General features: G+C 44.0%; 2 protein-coding genes across 3 annotated transcripts in view; both read left to right on the forward strand.

Moving 5' to 3' along the window:
* Positions 1–8,094, forward strand: part of LOC109309303 — a 17,536-nt gene extending 9,442 nt beyond the window's left edge. The window contains exons 4-5 of the mRNA XM_019533966.1: positions 10–938; positions 7,889–8,094. Of these exons, the coding sequence (XP_019389511.1) occupies positions 10–938; positions 7,889–7,982 (1,023 nt within the window). The 3' untranslated portion in view covers positions 7,983–8,094. The remainder of the gene's footprint in view (positions 1–9; positions 939–7,888) is intronic.
* A 6,741-nt stretch (positions 8,095–14,835) lies between these two features.
* Positions 14,836–20,285, forward strand: part of LOC109309434 (UDP-glucuronosyltransferase 2A1-like) — a 49,726-nt gene continuing 44,276 nt past the window's right edge. The window contains exons 1-2 of one of the 2 annotated variants that reach the window (XM_019534191.1): positions 14,836–16,206; positions 18,819–18,820. In XM_019534191.1, coding sequence (XP_019389736.1) covers positions 15,462–16,206; positions 18,819–18,820 — 747 coding nt within the window. In that variant the 5' untranslated portion in view covers positions 14,836–15,461. The remainder of the gene's footprint in view (positions 16,207–18,818; positions 18,821–20,285) is intronic. The other variant, XM_019534190.1, reaches the window with a different exon arrangement.

Raw genomic sequence — 20,285 nt, forward strand, 5'->3', positions numbered from 1 at the left:
GAAGGTCAGGTGCAAAATTCAAAGCTTGCATTAACAGGAGCAGAGGAGGAGCCTTTGTTCCTGTCACAAACTGAAGCCCAGGTGCAAACCTCCAATCTTGTACTAACAAGAGTAGAAGAAGCTCCCCGTCCCTGTTCACAAATTGAGGCCCAGGTGCAAACATCCAAGCTTGCAATCCCAGAAGCAGAGGAGTTTCTCCTTACCCCATTCCAGACTGGCAATCAGTTGAAAATTTTGTACCTTGATCTATGTGAGGTGGAAGATGGTGCATCCCCAGCACAATCAGAAGAGAAACCCATTTCCTCCAGACTAAGTGAAGTTCAGACACAAACCTTATTTGTTGAAATACCAGTCGGCAATAAGTGGCATTCATCACAACTGCAAGCTGATGCCCAGGTGCAAACCTCCAATCTTGGGTTACCAGAGACAAAAGAGAAGTCTCCTTCCCTGTCACAGACTGAAATACGAAGGGAATCCTTCAGGCCAGCATTACCAGAGGCAAAGAAGGAGTTTTCTTCTCCACCACAAACTGAGGTCCAGGAGCAGACCTCGGAGCTTGGCTTACCAGAGATGAAAGAAGAGTCTCCTTCCCCCTTGCACACTAAGACACAAGGCAAAACCTCCTGGCTTGAAATAACAGAAAAGGAAGAAGTGGCTCTGCCCAACCCCAAGATTGAAATGCAAGAAGCCAAGAAGTTGAATGAAGAGTCAAAGGAGAAGATGGAGTTGAAATTGCCACCCTCTGTTTATACTGAGGCCCATGTGCAGACCTCATATGTTGAAATACCCCTGGGAAAGAAATGGCGTTCATCCCGCTTATGTACTGAAGCCCAGGTACAAACCTCACACCATGAAATCCCAATGGCAAAGGGCAAAACTTTGCCCCCACAAGACACTGAGGTGCTTAAGAAGATCCCTGAGCGAGCAGCAACAAAAAAGTAAGTAGAACTTATTTTTTATTTTTGCCAGAATTTTCCTGTGATAAAGCTTAACATCAGTCTACCTCTGAACTTCTCATTTAGTCCAAAATTTTAGGAAGTTAATGCAATGGCAAGTTTTTTGTAGATTGGATGAATCGGGTTGAAAGTAAGCTGTAAGTTTGTTGTATCATCAGCCACCTATTTAGAAACACTTGCAGTTTGCATAACATAACATTTTTGTATTTGTCCTTGGACCTATTTTGTTCAACATCTTCATTAACAATGTAGAGATTGGTATCAGAAGCGGACTGACCAAGTTCAACGATGATACCAAACTCTGGGGTAAAGCATCCATACTTGAGGACAGGAGGGCGATCCAGGCTGACTTTGACAGGCTCAGGAAATGGGCAGATGAGAACCTGATGGTGTTTAGCACTGAAAAATGTAAGGTTCTCCACCTCGGGCAGCGTGCTTATAGGCTAGGCAATGCTACGCTGGCTAGCACTACAGATGAAAGGGACTTGGGGGGTTATTATTGACCACAAGATGAACATGAGCCTTCAATGTGATGCGGCCGCTAGTAAAGCGAGCAAAATGCTGGCTTGCTTCCATAGATGCTTCTCAAGCAACTCCGGGGATGTCATTCTCCTATTGTACTCACCCTTGGTGAGGCCACAGCTGGAGTACTGTGTCCAGTTTTGGGCCTCACAATTCAAAAAGGATGTGGAGAAGCTTGAGAGAGTACAGAGAAGAGGCATGCGCATGATCAGAGGTCAGGAAAACAGACCTTATGATGAGAGGCTGAGAGCTATGGGGCTCTTTAGCTTGGAAAAGTGCAGGCCACCTATTAGTTTATAAGGGGTGTTCACTAGCATCTGGAGGAACGTTCATTCACCAGAGTGCCCAAGGGATGACAAGGTCAAATGGTTATAAGCTCCTCCGAGACCGTTTCAGGCTGGACGTAAGGAAGAACTTCTTTACTGTCTGAGCCCCCAAGGTCTGGAATAGCCTGCCATTGGAGGTGGTTCAAGCACCTACATTGAATGTCTTCAAGAGTAACTTGGATGCTTATCTTTCTGGGATCCTATGACCCCAGCTGACCTCCTACCCTTGGGGCAGGGGGCTGGACTCAATGACCTTCCGAGATCCCTTCCAGCCCTAATGTCTAGGAAATCTATGAATTTGTAGTGTCACTGACTTTTTAAGGCCAGAATGGCCTTTAGACCATGTTTAATTGTACCTCTTAGGTACTGTGGACCATTAAACGTAACGCAGATATCCCTGTATGGGTGTATCTACGTGTGGATTTAATGTGCCTGAATTTTCTGACCAGAAAATTCAAGTGCACCTGCCTTGCTCTGTCCCCCTGCAACAGCCAGGGGGAGGTCCAGTTTTCTCCAGGTGCCAGCTCTGGGCTGGCAGGCCCCTGGGGTCTGGCCTAGATCTCCACAGGGTGTGGGAGAACTGTCCCAGCTGCTGTCCCAATTTCCATGTGGCTGGTAGAGCTGTCCTGACCACATGGACATCAGGCAGATGCCTGGAAGCTGTGATGTGTCCCAATCTCCACTTAGCTGGAAGATGGCATCCCACTGAGCCGGGACAGCTCTCCCCATCCCCTTTGACCCCCTACTGCCTAGATTCACCAGGAGCAATTTGCTCCCAGTCAGTGTCTATTCATGAGGTACAGCGCATTAGTTAATGTCCTGGTTTTTCTAGTACCTGTATCTACAGGTACTAGAAAACAGTGCATTAGACTAATCTACTGAGCAGTAATTGCAGTGCACGTGTAGGCAGTGATGCTTTACTGTGCATTAGTCTAATACACAGTAAAGTGTGTCGTGTAGATGCACCCTATGGTCATGTCCCCATGACCATGCGTGTGTAGGGGGCATGCATTTACTGCAGGACAAATAGCAGAAACTTGTATTTGTGCTGCTGCTATTTGTCCCTGCACGTGCACTCTGGTGCATGGCAAAGGGTCCCAGGTGTGGTAGGAGAGACTGGGGCCAGCCTCTGTGCTGGCCTCGGCAGCCTTTATTTAGGGTCCTAGGGGCCTCCTGGGGCAGCAGTGGTGCCAAGCCAGTCTCTTAGAGGCTGGCCAGTAGCCAGCGTGGCTCTGGCTGGCCAGGCTCTGGTTTCCAGTGGCGCATATTGCTGCCATGTGCACCGTGCCACGTTTTTTTTTCAGCATTTTTTTTTTTTTTTTTATACGGGGATCTCTTAGTGTAAAAAAAAAAAAAAACAACAACCCCAAACTGCTGCCCTGCAAGTTAGCAGTACAATGCATAGGTGCTGCATGTGGTTTGTGGTTCCTCAGACGGCTTTCAGGCACTATAAACCACACGTGTGTGCTCATAGGGATGCACCTTTTGAGTCCAATACCTTGTATTTGGTTAATGTGTAAATTGTGTTTGACTAAAGCATATTCTGCTGAAAGGCATCTAATCTCAGTCTGAAAAAAATCAAGAGGTACAGAATCTACATACTGACATCTACTGTTGGTATCAGGGGTTGTTGGGATCTCACAGTAAGAGTTGGATGTGGATGAGAGAATCTGTAAGTGAATGGGTAACCTTGCTAGAGGGAGTATTGAGCCAACATACCAGGATCATTTTGGGAGGAACTATGCTGCTGTCTTCTTTGGAGACTTCTATTATTTCTATGCTATGAACCTACTCTATTCAAGGGTTGAATACCTGTTCCTCAGCCATACGCAAATGAATGCACAGGCCAGTGGGGCCTGAGCCTAATGAGGGGGTTTATTAGAAAAAATATATCTCTATATATACATAAAGTTTTTATATATATATCTACACTCCTAGTCATACACCAAAGGGAAGACCATAAGCCTGTCACAAAATCTGCAACTGTGCACCTGTACAAAGGCCACCTGGCCAACCAAAATCATTACAATATTCGCACCCATGCACTCACATACAAGTCTGCTGGTCTCTTGAACTAGGATCTACAGTCCCTTCATCCCCACCCTGATGATGGGATCACAAACTTAGATCATTGCTGCTGCTGTTGCTGTCGCTATTGCTGTCCTCAGATCTGGTCATCTCTGTATCCTCTTCACTGTCACAGTCCGTTTCCCCGCGTTGGGGATTTGGAAGATCCTGTGCTAAGTGTCTCTCTGCCAGGTCCATCCCCGTACCCAGCTGGCCCTCCCGCAAGCTATCTCGAAAGAGGTCCAGCAGGTCCAGGCCCACAGGTCGCAGAAGGTCAGGTAAAATTCTTTGGGTGGGTGGGTCGTCTGACCCAGGAGTCAGTCGTACCATTCTTGAAACTCTGAAGGGTCCTCTCGAGTTCCTCTGGTGTCCAGTCTTCCAGCTACTGCTGTTCAGCCTTCCTGATGGTCTGGGTGAGGCTTCACAGGCACAGCTGCATGGCCTCTGGGTTCACTAGCCTCTTGGCATAGAGCTCCTGGTAGAAGGCAGCCACCATTGCAAGCATGCCATCCTTCATCTGGTGCTCCACTCCTTCTCTGTCCCTCAGGCACGTTATGGCCTCCTCCTTGCTTTTCTTCAGCCTGGAGAAGTAAGCAGACCCCCTTGCCAACTGCTTTAGGCAAGTCACTGCCTAGGGCAGTAACAGCAGTGTGTAGATGTGCTTGTAAGGGGCCAGGTCCCCAGCAGGTGTAAGTGGATTGTTATAATGTACTGTATGGAAGCAGAATGCAGCAATGCTAATTCAAGATTTGAAAGCAATAATAAATATAAGGCTCTTTTGATTTTTTTTTTTTTTTTTTTTTTTTCCTTCTGATTTTTAAGCCTGTAAAGGAAACTTAGTCATGGATTTTGTTTTCAGGTTTTTTTAGCTGCTACCATGTTGGAAATTAAAATAAATAAAGAAATACATACAAGTAGAGATTCTCATATAATCATTTGACACCAGGAACTGTGGCTTAAGGCTGAACATTAAATATCACAAGACTCACGTTAAGTTACAAATGCTACTTAGTCTGGTGACACTTATTAGTCTCAGCTGTGTGTAAAGGCAGTAAGCTGGCATGGCAGGGTTGAGGGCATTAAGTTATAATGGTTCTTCACAACTTGACTGGCTTCTAGGTACAGGTCAAATGCTGATTTAGGCCCTTAAAGGCCTATAAGGCTAAAGGTCCTAGCTACCAAGTGCATGAGTTTGGTAGGTGATGAACTCTTGTCTCTTGTCCCTTGATTTGGATATTGGAAATAGGGCAGGATTTTGGGGCTCCCCAGTTGTCTGAAAGAGGCCGAGTTAATAAAATTTTTTGGACTGTATTGCCAAGCCCTCTGTATTCTGATGGACTGAATTTTTAACTGAGGCCTAAATAGTAGACTGAATTTTCTTAAATGTTGGCAAAGCGGGGATTAGTTGTGTTAGGATTATTTATGGACGTGTACAAAAATGCTACATGCACATCATGCACATTTTACAGCACTGTAATTTAGGTTACTTTTTATAGCACTATAAAGTTACAATGCTCTTAAACATGACAGAAGTACAGTGTTTAGAGGGGGGAGGGGAAGGGAGGGTCTTGGAGCTGCCCTGTACTTTCTAGGCTATGAGGCGGGTGGTACTCTGCAGCCTCCTGGGGCTTCTCCACTGGTGAGAAATTTGACCAGTATACAGAAGTTATTCAAAGTGCTGTTGGTTGCTAAAGTGCTGTAAAATACAGTGCTTCAAATTTAATACCTCATTTAACAAGGGTTAATTTAAAGTGCTGTACTCATTTTTAAAGTGTTGTAAAGCCATGCACTTCTGTTAAGTCATGGCAATAAAGTGCCTTAAATGGTGAAAAAAGCAGCTGCTGTACACACCTTATGAGCTCAGCGGCATTAGGCAATAGCGTTATTTTTTTCTGAAATTAGTAATAAATTAGAAATAAAATAAATGTATCCAATCACTTAATTGCTTTCAAGATTTCATAGACTTCAGGGCTGGAAGGGACCTCATAAGATCATCAGGTCCAGCTCCCTGCCCAAGGGGCAGGAAGTCAGCTAGGGTTAAAGGATCCCAGCAAGATAAGTGTCCACATGTTTCTTAAAAATGTCCACAGTAGGGGCTTGCACTACCTCTGGGAGGGGTGGGGTTTGTTCCAGGCCTTGGGGGCTCAGAGAGTAAAGAAGTTTTTCCTTATGTCCAGACTAAACCGGTCTTGCAGGAGTTTGTGACCATTGGACCTTGTCATCCCCTGGGGTGCTCTGGTGAACAGGCATTCTCCCAGATCCTGATGCACACCCCTTACATACTTATAGGCTGCCACCAAGTCACCCCTGAGCCTTTGCTTCTCCAGGCTGAAGAGTCCCATAGTTCGCAGCCTCTCTTCACAAGGATTGTTTTTCTGTCCTCTGATCATGCACGTGGCTCTTCTCTGGACTCTTTCAACCTTCTCTACATCCTTCCTAAATTGTAGAGCCCAGAATTGGATGCAGTACTCCAGCTGTGACTTCACCAAGGCCTAATACAGTGAGAGGATGACACCTTGGGTCTTGCTCGAGATGCATTGGTAGATGCAAACCAGTTTTGTTCACTTTGCCAGCTGTGGTATTGCATTGGTGGCTCGTGTTCATCTTGTGGTCAATCATGACCCCCAAGTCTGTTTCGATCATGGTGCTAGTGAGTGTAGCACTGCCGTGAAGTGGAACACCTTACATTACTCTGCATTGAATGCCATCAGGTTTTCATCTACCCACCTTGCAAGCTTATCAAGGTCAGCCTGGATCACCAGCCTATCCTTAACTGTGGATACTCTTCACCAAAGTTTGGTGTCATCAGCAAACTTAGCCAGTCCACTTCTGACACAAGGGTCCAGATCATTTATAAAGACATTAAAGAGTACAAGTCCGAGAATGGAGCCCTGGGGGACACCACTAGTTCCTGAGTGCCATGTTCATTCATTTGCATCAACTACCACTCTCTGGGTCCAACCTCGGAGCCAGTTCCCCCGCCATTGGATTGTGGAGTAGTCTAGGCCACAGTTGCTCCACTTTTCTATGAGGACATCATGGGACACCAGGTCAAAGGCTTTTTTAAAGTCCAAATATGATATCAACCTTTTTGCCCATTTAAAAATGATGTATATTAGTCATTATTATTATTATTATTATTATGGTTGATTTATTTCTGAAGAGGCAATTTTTCCCGCCTTTGGAATGACCTGAATTATACCAGTTAGCTGGTATTTCCCTACTTTATCCTTGTCTAGTTCCTCAGTAGACTACTGTATTTTTCGGACCATAAGACGCACTTTTTTCCCCCCAAAAGTGGGGGGGAAACGAGGGTGCGTCTTATGGTCTGAAGGTGTGTGTCCCGGGGAGACGGGGCGGAGCTTGCCCGCGGAGGCGGCGGAGCCCGAGCAGGACATCCGCCGCTTGTTTACACTGGAAGCCGGCGCCCGTGCCGGTGGCCGGGAGCCAGCAATAAAAATGGCCAGCCGGAACAGACGGGGCAGGAGTCCGAAGGAGGGACTCGCTGCCGCGGAGACTGAGGCTCCAGGAGGGGTGCGTCTTATGGTCAGGTGCGTCTTATGGTCCGAAAAAATACGGTATTTATTTATTTATTCAAAATGGGCAGTTTGAGAGTTTTGTCAAATACAGATCAGTTAGAAGAAGAAACAGTCATCCATAGGTCCTGGAAAGCACAAGCATTTGCCTGTAACCAGCTCCATAAACAAATAATAACAGGTTTGGTAGCCACTTTCATAGAGTGAGTCCATGGACTTTGCCTATCTGTTCTCAGCATTTGCAGATATGTGGAATGAAGGTTTCAGAACTGCCTAGGGGATTTGGATACCTAAGTCATGTTAATTTTAGGCACAGTTGTGAGTTGACAGTTGAAAAGTCTCAGCCAAGGTATCTCACAGTAGACCTACCCAAACATCCCCACCTCTCTAAGTGGTTCCACCTGATGGTTGAAGAGGAGCACCTATGACCAGGCAGAGAGAATTACACCCGTTTCTTTTATTGTTTGTTTTTCCATTGCAGGTTGGCAAGATCCCCGATGCGAACAACACCAGTGTCTGTGCATTTGCACGTAAAGATATCTCCGCAGCGCCGGAATGGCAATAAAAAGAACTAGTGAAAATTTGATTTTAAATGAATAAAACTTGGAGAAATGCCATTGAGTTAACCTGTGAGAGATTTTTCTGAAGGTAACATCTCGGGGCACGCCCTAAAAGTGGGAATGTACATTTCCCCAGGGATGAACAGCAGTGGCACAATATGTGCCGCTGCTATTTGTCCCCAGGGAACCCCTGTGCATGCATGCTCTGGTGCACAGCATGTTGCCCTGGGTGGACTAGGGATGGCTAGGACCAGCTCCTTACCCGGGGGCCTCCGGGGGCTGCAGCCACAGCAGTCCTGCAGCATGGAGCTTGGCTGACAGCTGGAGTGTGGCTCCGGCTGGCCAGGCTCTGGTTTCAGGTGGCATATGCTGCTGCCATGTGTGCCGCCCTGCTTTTTTTTAGGTGTAGGGTTTTTTGACACTGGGATCTCCTGATGTCTACTCCCTCCTCCTCCCCTGCACTGCAAATGAGCTGCGTGGGGACCACCTGCATGTGCAGTACTTGTATGGTGCAGCACCACATACTGCATGTGCACACCTGTTTGGACATGCCCTCAGAGTATGAAAGGAGAGGGCTAGCTCCTTGGCTGTTGAGCATCAGCATAACTTCCTTGAAGTCCTGTAATTCATACACACAATGGTATTTGCCGTCTCATTCTTACACAATTTGGGATAGGTTGCTGGTGTGAGGTTTTATGCTGCACATCAAGCATAGCTCTACCAGTACAAGTCTGACAAGCACCAAGAGTTTTGCACTGCTTCACATACGCAAGTGGCTGGCCAGCAGTTGTAGAAGTTATGACAAATTCCCAGGTTAGACAACACCCTAGACTGGGCATGACTTATTAGCATAAAAGCATAATCTTGCATTTTACTGCACAGTAACACACATGCCACTGCAGATATTTCAATTTGAGGCAAATTTTATAGGCTTAAGCAATTACCGGTGCTCGTTGTTAGAAGTCAATGAGCATTTAAATTATAGACCTTTGCTTCCTTTATCTGATCATTTCCTCAACAAAAAAAATTATTGTGGAACTTATATTTCACCTAGCTATCTTCAGTCCAGAAGCTGCTTTTCCTGAATAATTAAAGGAAAACTTGAAAGTTTTTTGGCAGTAACGCTGGCTGAAGATTTTTTTTTCCAGTTGTTCAGAATCTTTTTGGCTTTTGATGACAAAACTGTTTTAGGGAAAAAAAACAGAAATGTCATATGGAGGAAAAAACCAGTTCAGAACTTAAGCCTGCACTCTAAAAATTTAGCTTGGGCTCCAGGTTCATAGGTTGGTGTGGAAAACAACTCTGAATGTCCTAACTTTTTATGACCCTGAAAAACCTGTAGCTGCTAAACACAGTTGGGATTATATAGATTTCTAAGATATTTAAACCTTGTAACACTAGAACTGTGAAACAGGTCTGATATCCACAGAAACATGACAGCTTTCAAATCCGGTTTTCTCTTTGTTTTTGTTTGCTGACCAAGACTAAACTAAACTTTATCCACTAATCCTCTTAAAAGATCTTTTTTCATCTTTTTGGATTAGAAGAAACTTGATTAGCACCTTTAAGGTGTGACCATTAAGAATATTGGAATTCAAAACCTTTTGGGTCTATTAGAAGCAGCTCTACTTTTTCAGAGAGATATTTATTATAAGGGAGAATTTCAAAAGCACCTAAAGGATTTAGTAATACAACACTAATTGTGAGCAGGATTTATGCTTCTAATTCTCTTGGGACTTGTCTACCTAGGAAAAGTTTACCAGTTACACTGAAACAGATACTGTTTCTTATGTGGAAAATCTTCCTAACATCCAAGAAGGCTTTTTTTCACTGGAGCTTTACCTGAAGCAAACAAAACTAACCTCAAAAGACACCATGATTCCAGAATATAAGTGTCTATATCAGCGGGTCTCAAACTTTTTGGGCTCAGTGCACCTCTTTAGACTTAAGGCACCCACTTTTAGTTCTAACTTGTTTTTTGACTATCGAAAAAATAAAAGGACAAGTTTCCTGTTGCAGAGAACTTAAAATTCCCACAGAAGGTCAGAATGCTTTTAGCATTATGGTTTTCTATTTGAAGTCTCTGGGTGCATCTAGACGAGTGTGCATTTGCAGTTTGTGACACTACAGACCAGTCTACAGCATGGCAAACTGCAAGCATTGCACATGCAGGCATTTGCCACACTGCTAATTTGCAGTGCGGTGGGGTTTTTTGACACTGGGAGATCCAGTTGTAAAAAAAAAAAAAACCAAAAAAAAAAACCCCACACCAGAAAAAAATGGAGTGGCACATATGGCAGCAGTTTGCACTGGAGCCTGGTCAGCCAGAGTCATGTTCCGGCTGCTGCCCAGGCTCCGCGTGCCTGGATCACCGCTATTGCAGCCCTGAGAGGCTTCCAGGTAAGGCTGCTGGGGCCAGGCCAGGTGCTGGTCCCAGTCTCTCCTACCCCATCCCAGGGCAACTTGCTACATGCAAAGTAGGCATGCAGGGGCATATTAGATTGCTTTTACAGCAGTAGGATCTAAATCAAAGTAGCCATATTACTCAAATATGTGCCACCGCTAGTTGTCCCTGGGGAACGTTCTCGCTTGTGGGGACACACCCTCCATCTTTATCTCATGATCATGTTTGCATACCTAGCAATGCTAACGTTGCATAGCACCCCTGAAAAGAACTCAAGGCACGCTTGTTGAGAATCGCTGATCTATATGAAAAGTGCACTGGTATAACTATCCTTTTAAAAGCCTTAGGTTATACTTGCAAAACCTGCATAGATAAAAACTAAAATAATGTTGAAAATCTTGCCCCATGATCACTTTACTAGCCTGCTTTAATGATAGAATTACCCCAATACTCTAAGGCTTAAAAAAATGTTGAGATTGAGATTTGATATACTAAGGACAAAATTTAAAAAACCGGGGATATGCAGCTAGATTCCTGCTTAGGTTGATTTATAAACATTTTGATTTTCAAAAGAACTGAGGACCCAGGGGCTGCCAACAAAGTCAGTGGGAGCTGTGACATACTGTTCAGTTTTTCTGTAAATTGTAAAATATGAATGGTGGGTAGTGGTGTCTCTCTTGACTGTCTTGGGAACTACTGCGTGCTTGGAAAATGAAGCTATTATTTAAGGGTCAGATTTTCTGAAGATCACAACTCTTGTTTAGGTACCTGAATGAAATGCCTAGTGTTTTAAAAAGTCTCAGCACCCAGAAAATTTTCATGAGTCTTGATGGGAGCCATAGCGGCCATGCCCATTTGAGAATCTGGCAGTGTTTTAAGTGTCTAAATTGAACTGGGCTCTTCTGAAAACCTAGCTCTGGTACTGGCAATTGAGCCTTTGGCTTTGACAAACACTTGTAATGCAATCACGGTGTTCCCACCCATGGAGATAATCTCGACCATTTAGTCAATGGAGCATAACAAAGTGATAAATAATTCCAAAAAATAGCCCCATTGAAGCGTGTGATGGTTCCTTCTCATATTACTCTCTATCCATTTAAGAGCTCTGTTCCAAGTGGAGCTTATTTAAGCTCTCTTTGCTTCATACACAAGTGCTCTCACCAGGGGAAAGATCAAGCAGGTAGCAATAGGAGAGAGCATGCAATGGGGAATACTGTATGTTGGCGTGGCAAACTGCATTTTAGTATGAAGAAAAAAATGTCCAAATATATCTGTCTCTATTAGGAGGTTGTGCTAGGTAAGAAAAATTTTCATGATTTTGCATTTTGCTATGAGGAATTTGTCTCTTATGTTTTGTTTAACTCACTACAAATTTTATATCACTTTTACAGCAGTAGGATCTAACTCTAACTAGTAGTAGTGGTAGTAGTAGTAATAATAATAATAACAATGGTTAAGTAAACCAAAGCCCTGATCTTGCAACTGTGTTAGTGTTTGTGGATATCTTTGTATGGATCTGGTACAAGACTGAAGCCTGAGAATCATGCTTTTTTGGTAGATGGGGAAAAGCTTGTAAGCATGGGCTTGCCTACATGGCTAAATTGGTCTGAATAGCTCCCTGTAACTCCCCTCCCAGGGATAATGTGCCCACTTTGTTCTGGAGTAAGAATCACTTCTTCCATGGTAAATCATGTAGCTTGTGAGCACGCTTATTATTCCAGAATATAGCATCTCTTATTATAGAATAGAGTATCCATGTGGAGAGCTCTCCCAGAACAGTTAGTGCATGCTGGTAAAAATTAACCAACGAAAACTCATGCATGGGTTGACTTAAACTTACATTTTTGGTGTTAAGATACACATACCTGCCTAACTGGTAGGAACTGAAAAACTGCTTGTTCAGTTTAAGACTTAGGCATTTTTATTAAGGCAACAGTCATAAATTACTTAGGCTTGGGACACAGTTTACTCTTTCAGAACAGACTCTTAATTTAGCTCAGATTCAAGGATGTGGGAATTGCTATCAGTTGAAAAAAACCTTAACTCTGACAAAGGCCAATCCTTCCAAATTTGAGCACCTGAAGTTAGGCACTTGAATTTATACAGGCAGTCCTTAGACTTATGACACAATTAGTTCCTGAAAACCGAACCTTAAGTCAAAATGTTGCAACTCAAAACTGATTTTTACCATAGGAGACAACATTATAAATGGGGGAATTGGTTCCCAGACTAAGGCCCAAGACCCTATTTTCACCAAAAATGCTCCAGAATTTTGTACTTGATCAATTATAGATTAGTAATATAGCTACATTAATGTATTTATATTGTAAATACCAATCATGTTGATTTGGAAGGACATCTTTGAGGTGACTTTGCTGGACATTTTGAAAGGGTCTTGGCTGGACTTTTTGAAGGGTTCTTGGCTGGAGTCTTCTCAGGAGTCTTGTCTGCAGGTTTTTTCTGGAGTCTTGTTTGCTTTCTTAAAGAAAGTGTCCAAGAAAGTTTGGACAGATTTTCTCCAGGTAGATGGGTGACACAGCAAACTTATTTGCTGGTGTGGCTTGGTGTAAGATCAAGTGTTGTAAAGTTGAAACAGTGTCAGTTTATAAATGTTGTAAGTGCAAAACGTTGTAACTCAAAACGTTGTAAGTCGAGGACTGCCTGTATTCACAGGGGTTTGCTGATGCTGAGAAGGGTGTGAGATTCAGTAGAGCACAACTATGTTGGGTGTATTGCCAGATAGCCAGCCTGTCAGTGAGTTGGGTGGAGATGGATCTCTTATGTCCAGCTATTCTTCAGGTAGCTAAGAGGAAAGCATGTGAGTTAGGGCAGCTATGGGAATAGAGACCTTTTAGCGCAGATGTTGCTGTTCATTTTTGGGGAGGACTAAGCTTGCTCACCCCAGCTTCTCCCAGTGTTCCTCCACCAGAAAAGAAAAGTGCACTCCTTCCAAACCCATCACAGTTTTGCTGATTCTGGTAAGGTTCAGTGGAGGGGCAAACTCCCGCCTCTTGTTCTTGCTACATGGGCCAAACTTCTGCAGAGCAGGAAGCCTCCCCAACAGACCTAGTAGATGCACTGGAAGGTAGAGCTAGGATTCAGACAGACCTAGACAAATTGGAGGATTGGGCCAAAACAAATATCATGAGGTTCAGTAAGGACAAGTGCAAATGTCCTGCACTTAGAATGGAACAATCCTATGCACAAGTACAGGCTGGGGACTGACTGGCCAAGCAGCAGCTCTGCAGAAAAGGGTATAGGTGTTATAGTGGACAATAAGCCAAATACAAGCCAACAGTGCGCCCTTGTCATGAAGAAGGCTAATGGCATACTGGGCTGCATTAGTAGGAGCTTTGCCAGCAGAATGAGGGAAGTGATTATTCCCCTCTTCATCACTGGTGAGGCCACATCTGGAGTAGCGTATCCAGTTTTGGGCCCTTCACAATAGAAAGGATGTGGACAAATTGGAGAGAGTCTAGTGGAGGGCAGTGAAAATGGTTAGGGGGCTGGGGCACATGTCTTGTGAGAAGAGACTGGGGGAACTGGGCTTATTTAGTCAGGAGAAGAGAAGACTTAGAGGGGATTTAATAGCACCCTTCACTACCTGGAGGGGGTTCCAAAGAGGATGGAGCTAGACTGTTCTCAGTGGTGACAGATAATGGAAGAAGGAGCAATGGTCTCAGCAAGGGAAATTTAAGTTGGTTTTTAGGAAAAGCTTTCTCACTAGGAGGGTAGTAAAGCACTGGAGCATGTTACCCAGAAAGGCTGTGTCATTTCCATCTTTGGAGATTTTGAATACCTGGTTAGACCTTGGTTGGGATGATAAAGTTGGGGCTGGTCCTGCTTTGAGCAGGAGGTTGGACTAGATGCCCTCTTGAGGTCCCTTCCAACTCAGATTTTATATGATACTATGACCTAGAATAGATAAGTGTTGTTAGCCTCAACAACCTTCCCATTTAAGAAGGCTTTATTTAGCACCTCCAGCCCTTCCTACACAAGGCCCCTAGCTCTGGTGGCATGATCCTGCATCCAACTTCACAGGTTCCCCAAGGAAAAGAAACCTCTCTTCAGCATGCCTGCAAGCAAACAGACCTCCTAGCACTATATGTAACAGTGCCATCTGACAGTTGGCTGTCAAGTGTATTTCAGCTTCCTTTTCTCCCAAGAAAGGAGGACATTCCCAGACCAAAAAATAAATTAAATTAAAAGTTAACATGAATACCAGAAACATTAGTGTAAATAAAATGCCAAGTGTGGTAGTTACAGTAACAGGAGCAATATAGTTAGAAAAGCTAACTTTTTTTAAAGAAAGACGTGATACTACAGGGTGGTCAACCTGTTACATGAGTGTCACAAATGGCACAAGCAGTCTTTGTATGTGACACATGTCAGATCAGGATGGGGACAGGCAGCATAGCAGTAGATAGGATGGGGGCAGAAAGCAGAGCGGGAGTTATGGCAGGGAGCACAGGGTATAGAACAGAAAACAAAGCAGCAGATTGGGTTAAAGATGGGAATCAAAGTGACACTCGAAAGGTACAGGGTTAATTTGTGGTACATCAGCTAAAAAGGTTGGCCCCAATTGTGATAATACGTGTGATAAACCTGTGAAGAGTAGCAGAAGGTAAAGCATCATTCGTTCCCTAACAAATCTACCCATGTGGAAGCAACTTCAGACATCCCATACTTATCATTGTTTCTATAATAAATATGTTTTTTTAGGGGATATTATAAAGTAGACAAGTAAAACCAAAGGGGCAAATGACATCCCTGTATATAGGGCTGAGGCAGAAGCACTATTCTGAGGACTTGAATAGTAGTTAGGGCTTCTGCAGACATTTTGCACAGGGGTGAATGTGGAAGGGAGAATGTGAAACAAAGAAAAAATACTGTATCTCTTTTTTTTTTTTTAATGCAGAGGCCCATGTTGCATATGCGTTCGTGGAGTCATCAACTACACTATATATTTATGAAATACTCTTTGTCTGGAGAAGTAGCCTGTTCTTCCTTAGGAGCTCTGGGCCAGGGATGATTCCATAGGATCTTGTTAAGAGTGAAAAATACCTGCCTACCTAATCACAAACCCCACAATGGCTTCCATTGCAGCCACAAACCTTGTACGCAAGAAGCACCTCCAACTTATAGCATTTCAGTTCGCATTTATAGGAATCGTCTCCTGTGGAAATGTGCTGATCTGGCCTACAGAGGCCAGTCACTGGTTAAACATTAAGATTGTTATACAGGAACTGATAAAACGAGATCACGATGTCACCATCCTTGTGTCGAACGCTTCTCTTTTTATCAAACCCAAAGCTGAGTCAGCTGAGAAGTTTGAGATATACTCTGTACCCTTTACCAAGAGCCACATTGAAACTTTGATCAAAGGAATAATAGGATTGTGGCTGGATAACAAACCTACTACGTTCACTTTCTGGAGGTTTTATAAGGAACTGGGAAAGCAGGTCAGGAAATGGCATGATTTAAATAGACAAATGTGTGATGGCGTGCTAGGCAATCGTGACTTCATGGCACAGCTGAAGAGGAGCAAGTATGACCTGCTTCTGTCTGACCCAGTGACTCTCTGTGGGGACCTTCTTGCTGTCAAACTGGGAATTCCCTTTGTGTATTCTCTGAGGTTCTCACCAGCCTCAACCGTGGAGAGACATTGTGGAAAGATGCCCTCCCCGCCTTCGTATGCTCCTGCAGTCTTGTCTGAACTTACTGACAACTTGTCATTTGGTGAAAGAATAAAAAACATAGTGTCTTACTACCTCCAGGACTATGTTTTTCAAAGCTACTGGGGAGAATGGGACTTGTACTACAGCAAAATTCTAGGTAAGCCTTTGACTCTTTTGTTTGTATGCCCACTGTTATTTAAAGTCGTAAGTGCTGCTGCATAGAAAAAAAATTGTGTTTCAGAATGTGAAGTTTCCAAAGTCAAGTGCTCAAAAACTTAGTGCCACAAGTAAAGTTGCCTCATGCAACATTAATCCAGTCCCCTTGATCATGTACTGTACCATAAATAAGTCTTGTTCAACATCACACTGTTGGGTCAGAGGTAGGAACAGGACTCCGGTCTGTTACGTTCCAGCGTGGTGCCATTACCACATCTTGTCTCCTTGTGTACCTCCTGTGCTCTCAATGAGGCAAGGGTCCATTAGAACAAATAGTGCCTAATTGTGTAACCAAAGACTACCATAAAGCCATAAAACAAGGAAGCGGATGGGATTAGAGTTCTCTTATCAGCAGTTCCAGAAGAGACCATATGGCTAGGGACAGAAGTTCACATAAAGGGGTTTAAGTGATCAGAAACTGGTTTATATTCATAACAGAGCAGAAGCTCCGTGCACATAAACCTGTTTCAAAATGGCCAAAACTGGTTTAAGATGAACCTGGTTGAATATAGTATCAGACTTAACTGATTTGGGTCAAACCAGTTTACGAAACTTCTGTCCCAGACCCCTGCCTGGTTCAAGTTAAAGCACAGTCCCCCAGCATGCTTTGCAGCCCTGGTCTGGGCTGTGCTGTGCTGTCTGCTCCAGAAAGCAGAGCTGGCCTTGCCCCTCTGCTCCCTAGCTGGAGCAGTGAGGGCTGGCTGACAAAGGGTGGGTGGGGGCAAGCCTGGCTGGGGATGCAGGGGAAAGGAGGGAACTTCCCCCCTAAGGCACACCCCGGCTGGGATCTGGGGCCAGGGAGGGGGGTTAAATCCCTTCCCCAACTCAAACTTACTGCTGGCTGCAACTGTGGACTACAACTCCCAGAGGCACCTGGAAGCAAGAAGAGAAACTGATGAACACCCCTGCAGAGTCCTGCTGCTGTAATACTGGACTGCAAATCCCAGAGACCTTGGGGCAGCAGGAAGAAGTGAACATATAGCCAGAGAGCTGTGCTCTAGCACCCCCTGGCCTCTGGCCTAAGCCACTGCAGGCATATGGCTGCATTTCCTGAATCAAAGGTCTGTTCACTTCTGTTTCAATTTAATCCATGCAGTTTAGACTAACCTGCAAAGACTGAATCAATTCAGCCTTGGACTTTTTGATTGTCTGTACCTAGCTTATGTGGTTTTCAGTTAACTTCATATGTCCTCTATCTTCTAGGCCAGAAGTGTCACTCTCACCTCATACCTTGGGTCAAATCTGGACCACAGGACTCCTCATGGGCCAGATCCAGCTTGAGGTAGTGGCAGTGGGGCAAGCAGCCACAGCAGGTGCTTGCTGTGGTGGAGGCATGTAGACATGTCCAAACTAGCTTCAAAGTAGCCAGCTGAGGTGTTGCACTGCCCTTACTTGTCCCATGCTGCCAATGGCCATATCCACTGGGACCTACCTGACAAGAAAATAAACATACCATTTGGCAAATCCCCCCATGCCTCTTGTTAGGTGCAGGGGGGAGCTGAAACTGAATATTAGATGGGTTTACATTGCAATCAAAAGTATGGAAGCAGCTTATCTAGGCATGCCCAAACTAGCTAGCTCAGGCATTGCTTGCCTAAGTCAGCATAGGCCAACTACCTGAGTATTAACCAGGTTCCTGCATGAAACCCAGGCTGCCACAACTTTACTTGTTTTGGTATCCATGCTAGCTCAATTTAAAACTAGCTCAAGTGTGCCTATACAAACTCTACTTCCCTATAACTGCAATGTAGGTGACATATCCTCAGCTGGGAATCTCAGCATAATGCTCTTATGGCATAGAGCCATGGCTGAATACAGAAAGGACCATTGGGCTAGACCTTCTAGTCTGACATCTTCAGTGTACCATATATCCTTTCCATAAGTCCAAAAAGAAAGCCATTAGCTTTTTGGATTTTATGTAATCAGTTCTCTTTGTGGTTGTAGGCATTAGGTCTTGGTAATGGAAGGATAGTTGTGCCATTCCTCCAGTGGGATCAAACACAAAATTGTTTCTTTTCCAGGTGTAAATTGTGGAACACCTTGTTAACTGACTTAAGATTTTTTCTACAAAGCCTGCCTTGGCCCCTGCCCACCTTCCCAGTTCTTAGAAGGAGCTGGCTTTAGGGGTTTTTTAGAAACTTCTTGTTACTTTAACTATGAAGTGGTTACTCTTATAATTTCTTCAAACATGAATTCTTTCCTTCTTGAATGATCCCCTAATAAATCCCAGAGCACAACTCCTTTTCTCCCAAATAGTCCCCTAATAAATCCCAGAGCACAACTCCTTTTCTCCCAAATAGCAAAATACATTAGCGTGAAACCTCTTCTATCATAGAAAGTGCAATACAGGTGTAACCGGGTGAAATGATTTGGCTTATGCTATGCAGAATAGAGGATGTGATAATCCTTTCTTGCTGTAACCAGAAATGACATTCAAATTGTCTCTGTCAGTTCCACAGATCAGACATAAATGAAAGGCTGAAGTAAAATACATTCTGACCTTGCTTTCCAATATGCCTAATAGCTGGCCTGCTGAGTCAGAGGAATATTCAGACGTTCTCAGCTGGAATACTGAAATCAATAGCAGCTTTGTAACAGATCCCATGCTTACATCACTGGTTATTTAAAACCGATCCTCCCTTTTCAAAACATATTCCATTTGTGTACATTGTGATCCGAAATAAACAGAGAGAGTATTGAGATTTCAGTTCACACAAAGGCTTTGTTCTGAATTGATGGGAGCTGTTGATTGAGCTAATTTGTTTGGCTGCAATAATAATTGACTTGGGTATTAATTACATGCAATCAGTAGTAGGTAGTTCTGTGGAGCCTTTTGGCTTGGAACCTACAAGTGGTGCTTACCTTCAGCTTTCATGGAACTCAGCTGCTCACTGAACTTGAGTACTTCTGCAGGATCAAGGCCTTAATTCCTCAGAAGAATTAAATTTTATTGTTGAGATTACAGGGTGTCATGCGACTCGCCTCAGCTTCCCATCGCTATTCCATTACAATAGCTGTCAGGTTTCTTTGGGAAGAAAGGAATGAGAATGAAAGAGGAAAGAAGCAGCCAAACAATACTATCAAGCAGTAATGGCAGACCCTGTGATACAATACAACTTGGTAAACAATAAGCATTATAGTTGGACAGGGTTCAGAAGCTTTTGCCTTCTCACAGTGAAATGGATGTATTTCTTAATTATGGAATAAAAGGATTGCCTAGACCGTGGGATTGTACAGTTTACCAGACATTCAAGCCCTGTCTATGATACATTACTGTCACCTAGTGGCATATAGGGGCAGCATACATATCTTATGAAAGGGATTGTCTACAGCAGTGGGGTCCAACCGTTTTGACAGGTATGAAACAAATTAAGCCTTGTGCCTTCCCTAAGTGCCATACCAATCCCTGTCCCTGGCTCAATCTGTTGCTCTGCTTTCTGCTTCCTGCCCTATCTACTGCTGTGCTGCCTGTTCCCTTCCCAGTTTGCTGTGTGCAATGCATAGAGCTGGCCAATGTGGAGCTAGTGTCATGTTGGCTCTTGGTGTGCAGGAGATGGTAGATGCAAGGCACTCTTATTCCTGAATAAGAGTGCCCAAACATGGAGTTAACCAGGACCAAGTCTAAATGAAGGCATTCTCACTGGGCCTCCCACTGATATAGACATCCCTTTTTATAAGAGATGTCTTGAAAGGCTGGTAAACAATACAGTTTCACTGTCTTGGCAATACCTTTATTCTACAAGTAAGACTTAAATAAATGGAAGAACTGCTGCAGTAGTTAGAGCAAGAGAGCAACATGTTAAGAGCCACCCATATTACCGAATGGTTGGTTGCTGTTTTCTGTAGCTTTCAGAGTTGTTTTGGGGTTTGTGATTTCATTACTAAGTAAAATAATGAATCTGAGTAACCAAGCTGGGTGGTCACAAGTGCAAGGTCTTCTGCCTGATGTACTGGCAGGACATTCAGGAGGTTTGGGTTCAGTGCCCACCTTTGCTGCAGACTTCTTGTGCAACTCTTGGC

Source organism: Crocodylus porosus, unplaced genomic scaffold (genome assembly GCF_001723895.1).
Source record: "Crocodylus porosus isolate Cpor-Errol unplaced genomic scaffold, CroPor_comp1, whole genome shotgun sequence".
Taxonomy (NCBI): domain Eukaryota; kingdom Metazoa; phylum Chordata; order Crocodylia; family Crocodylidae; genus Crocodylus; species Crocodylus porosus.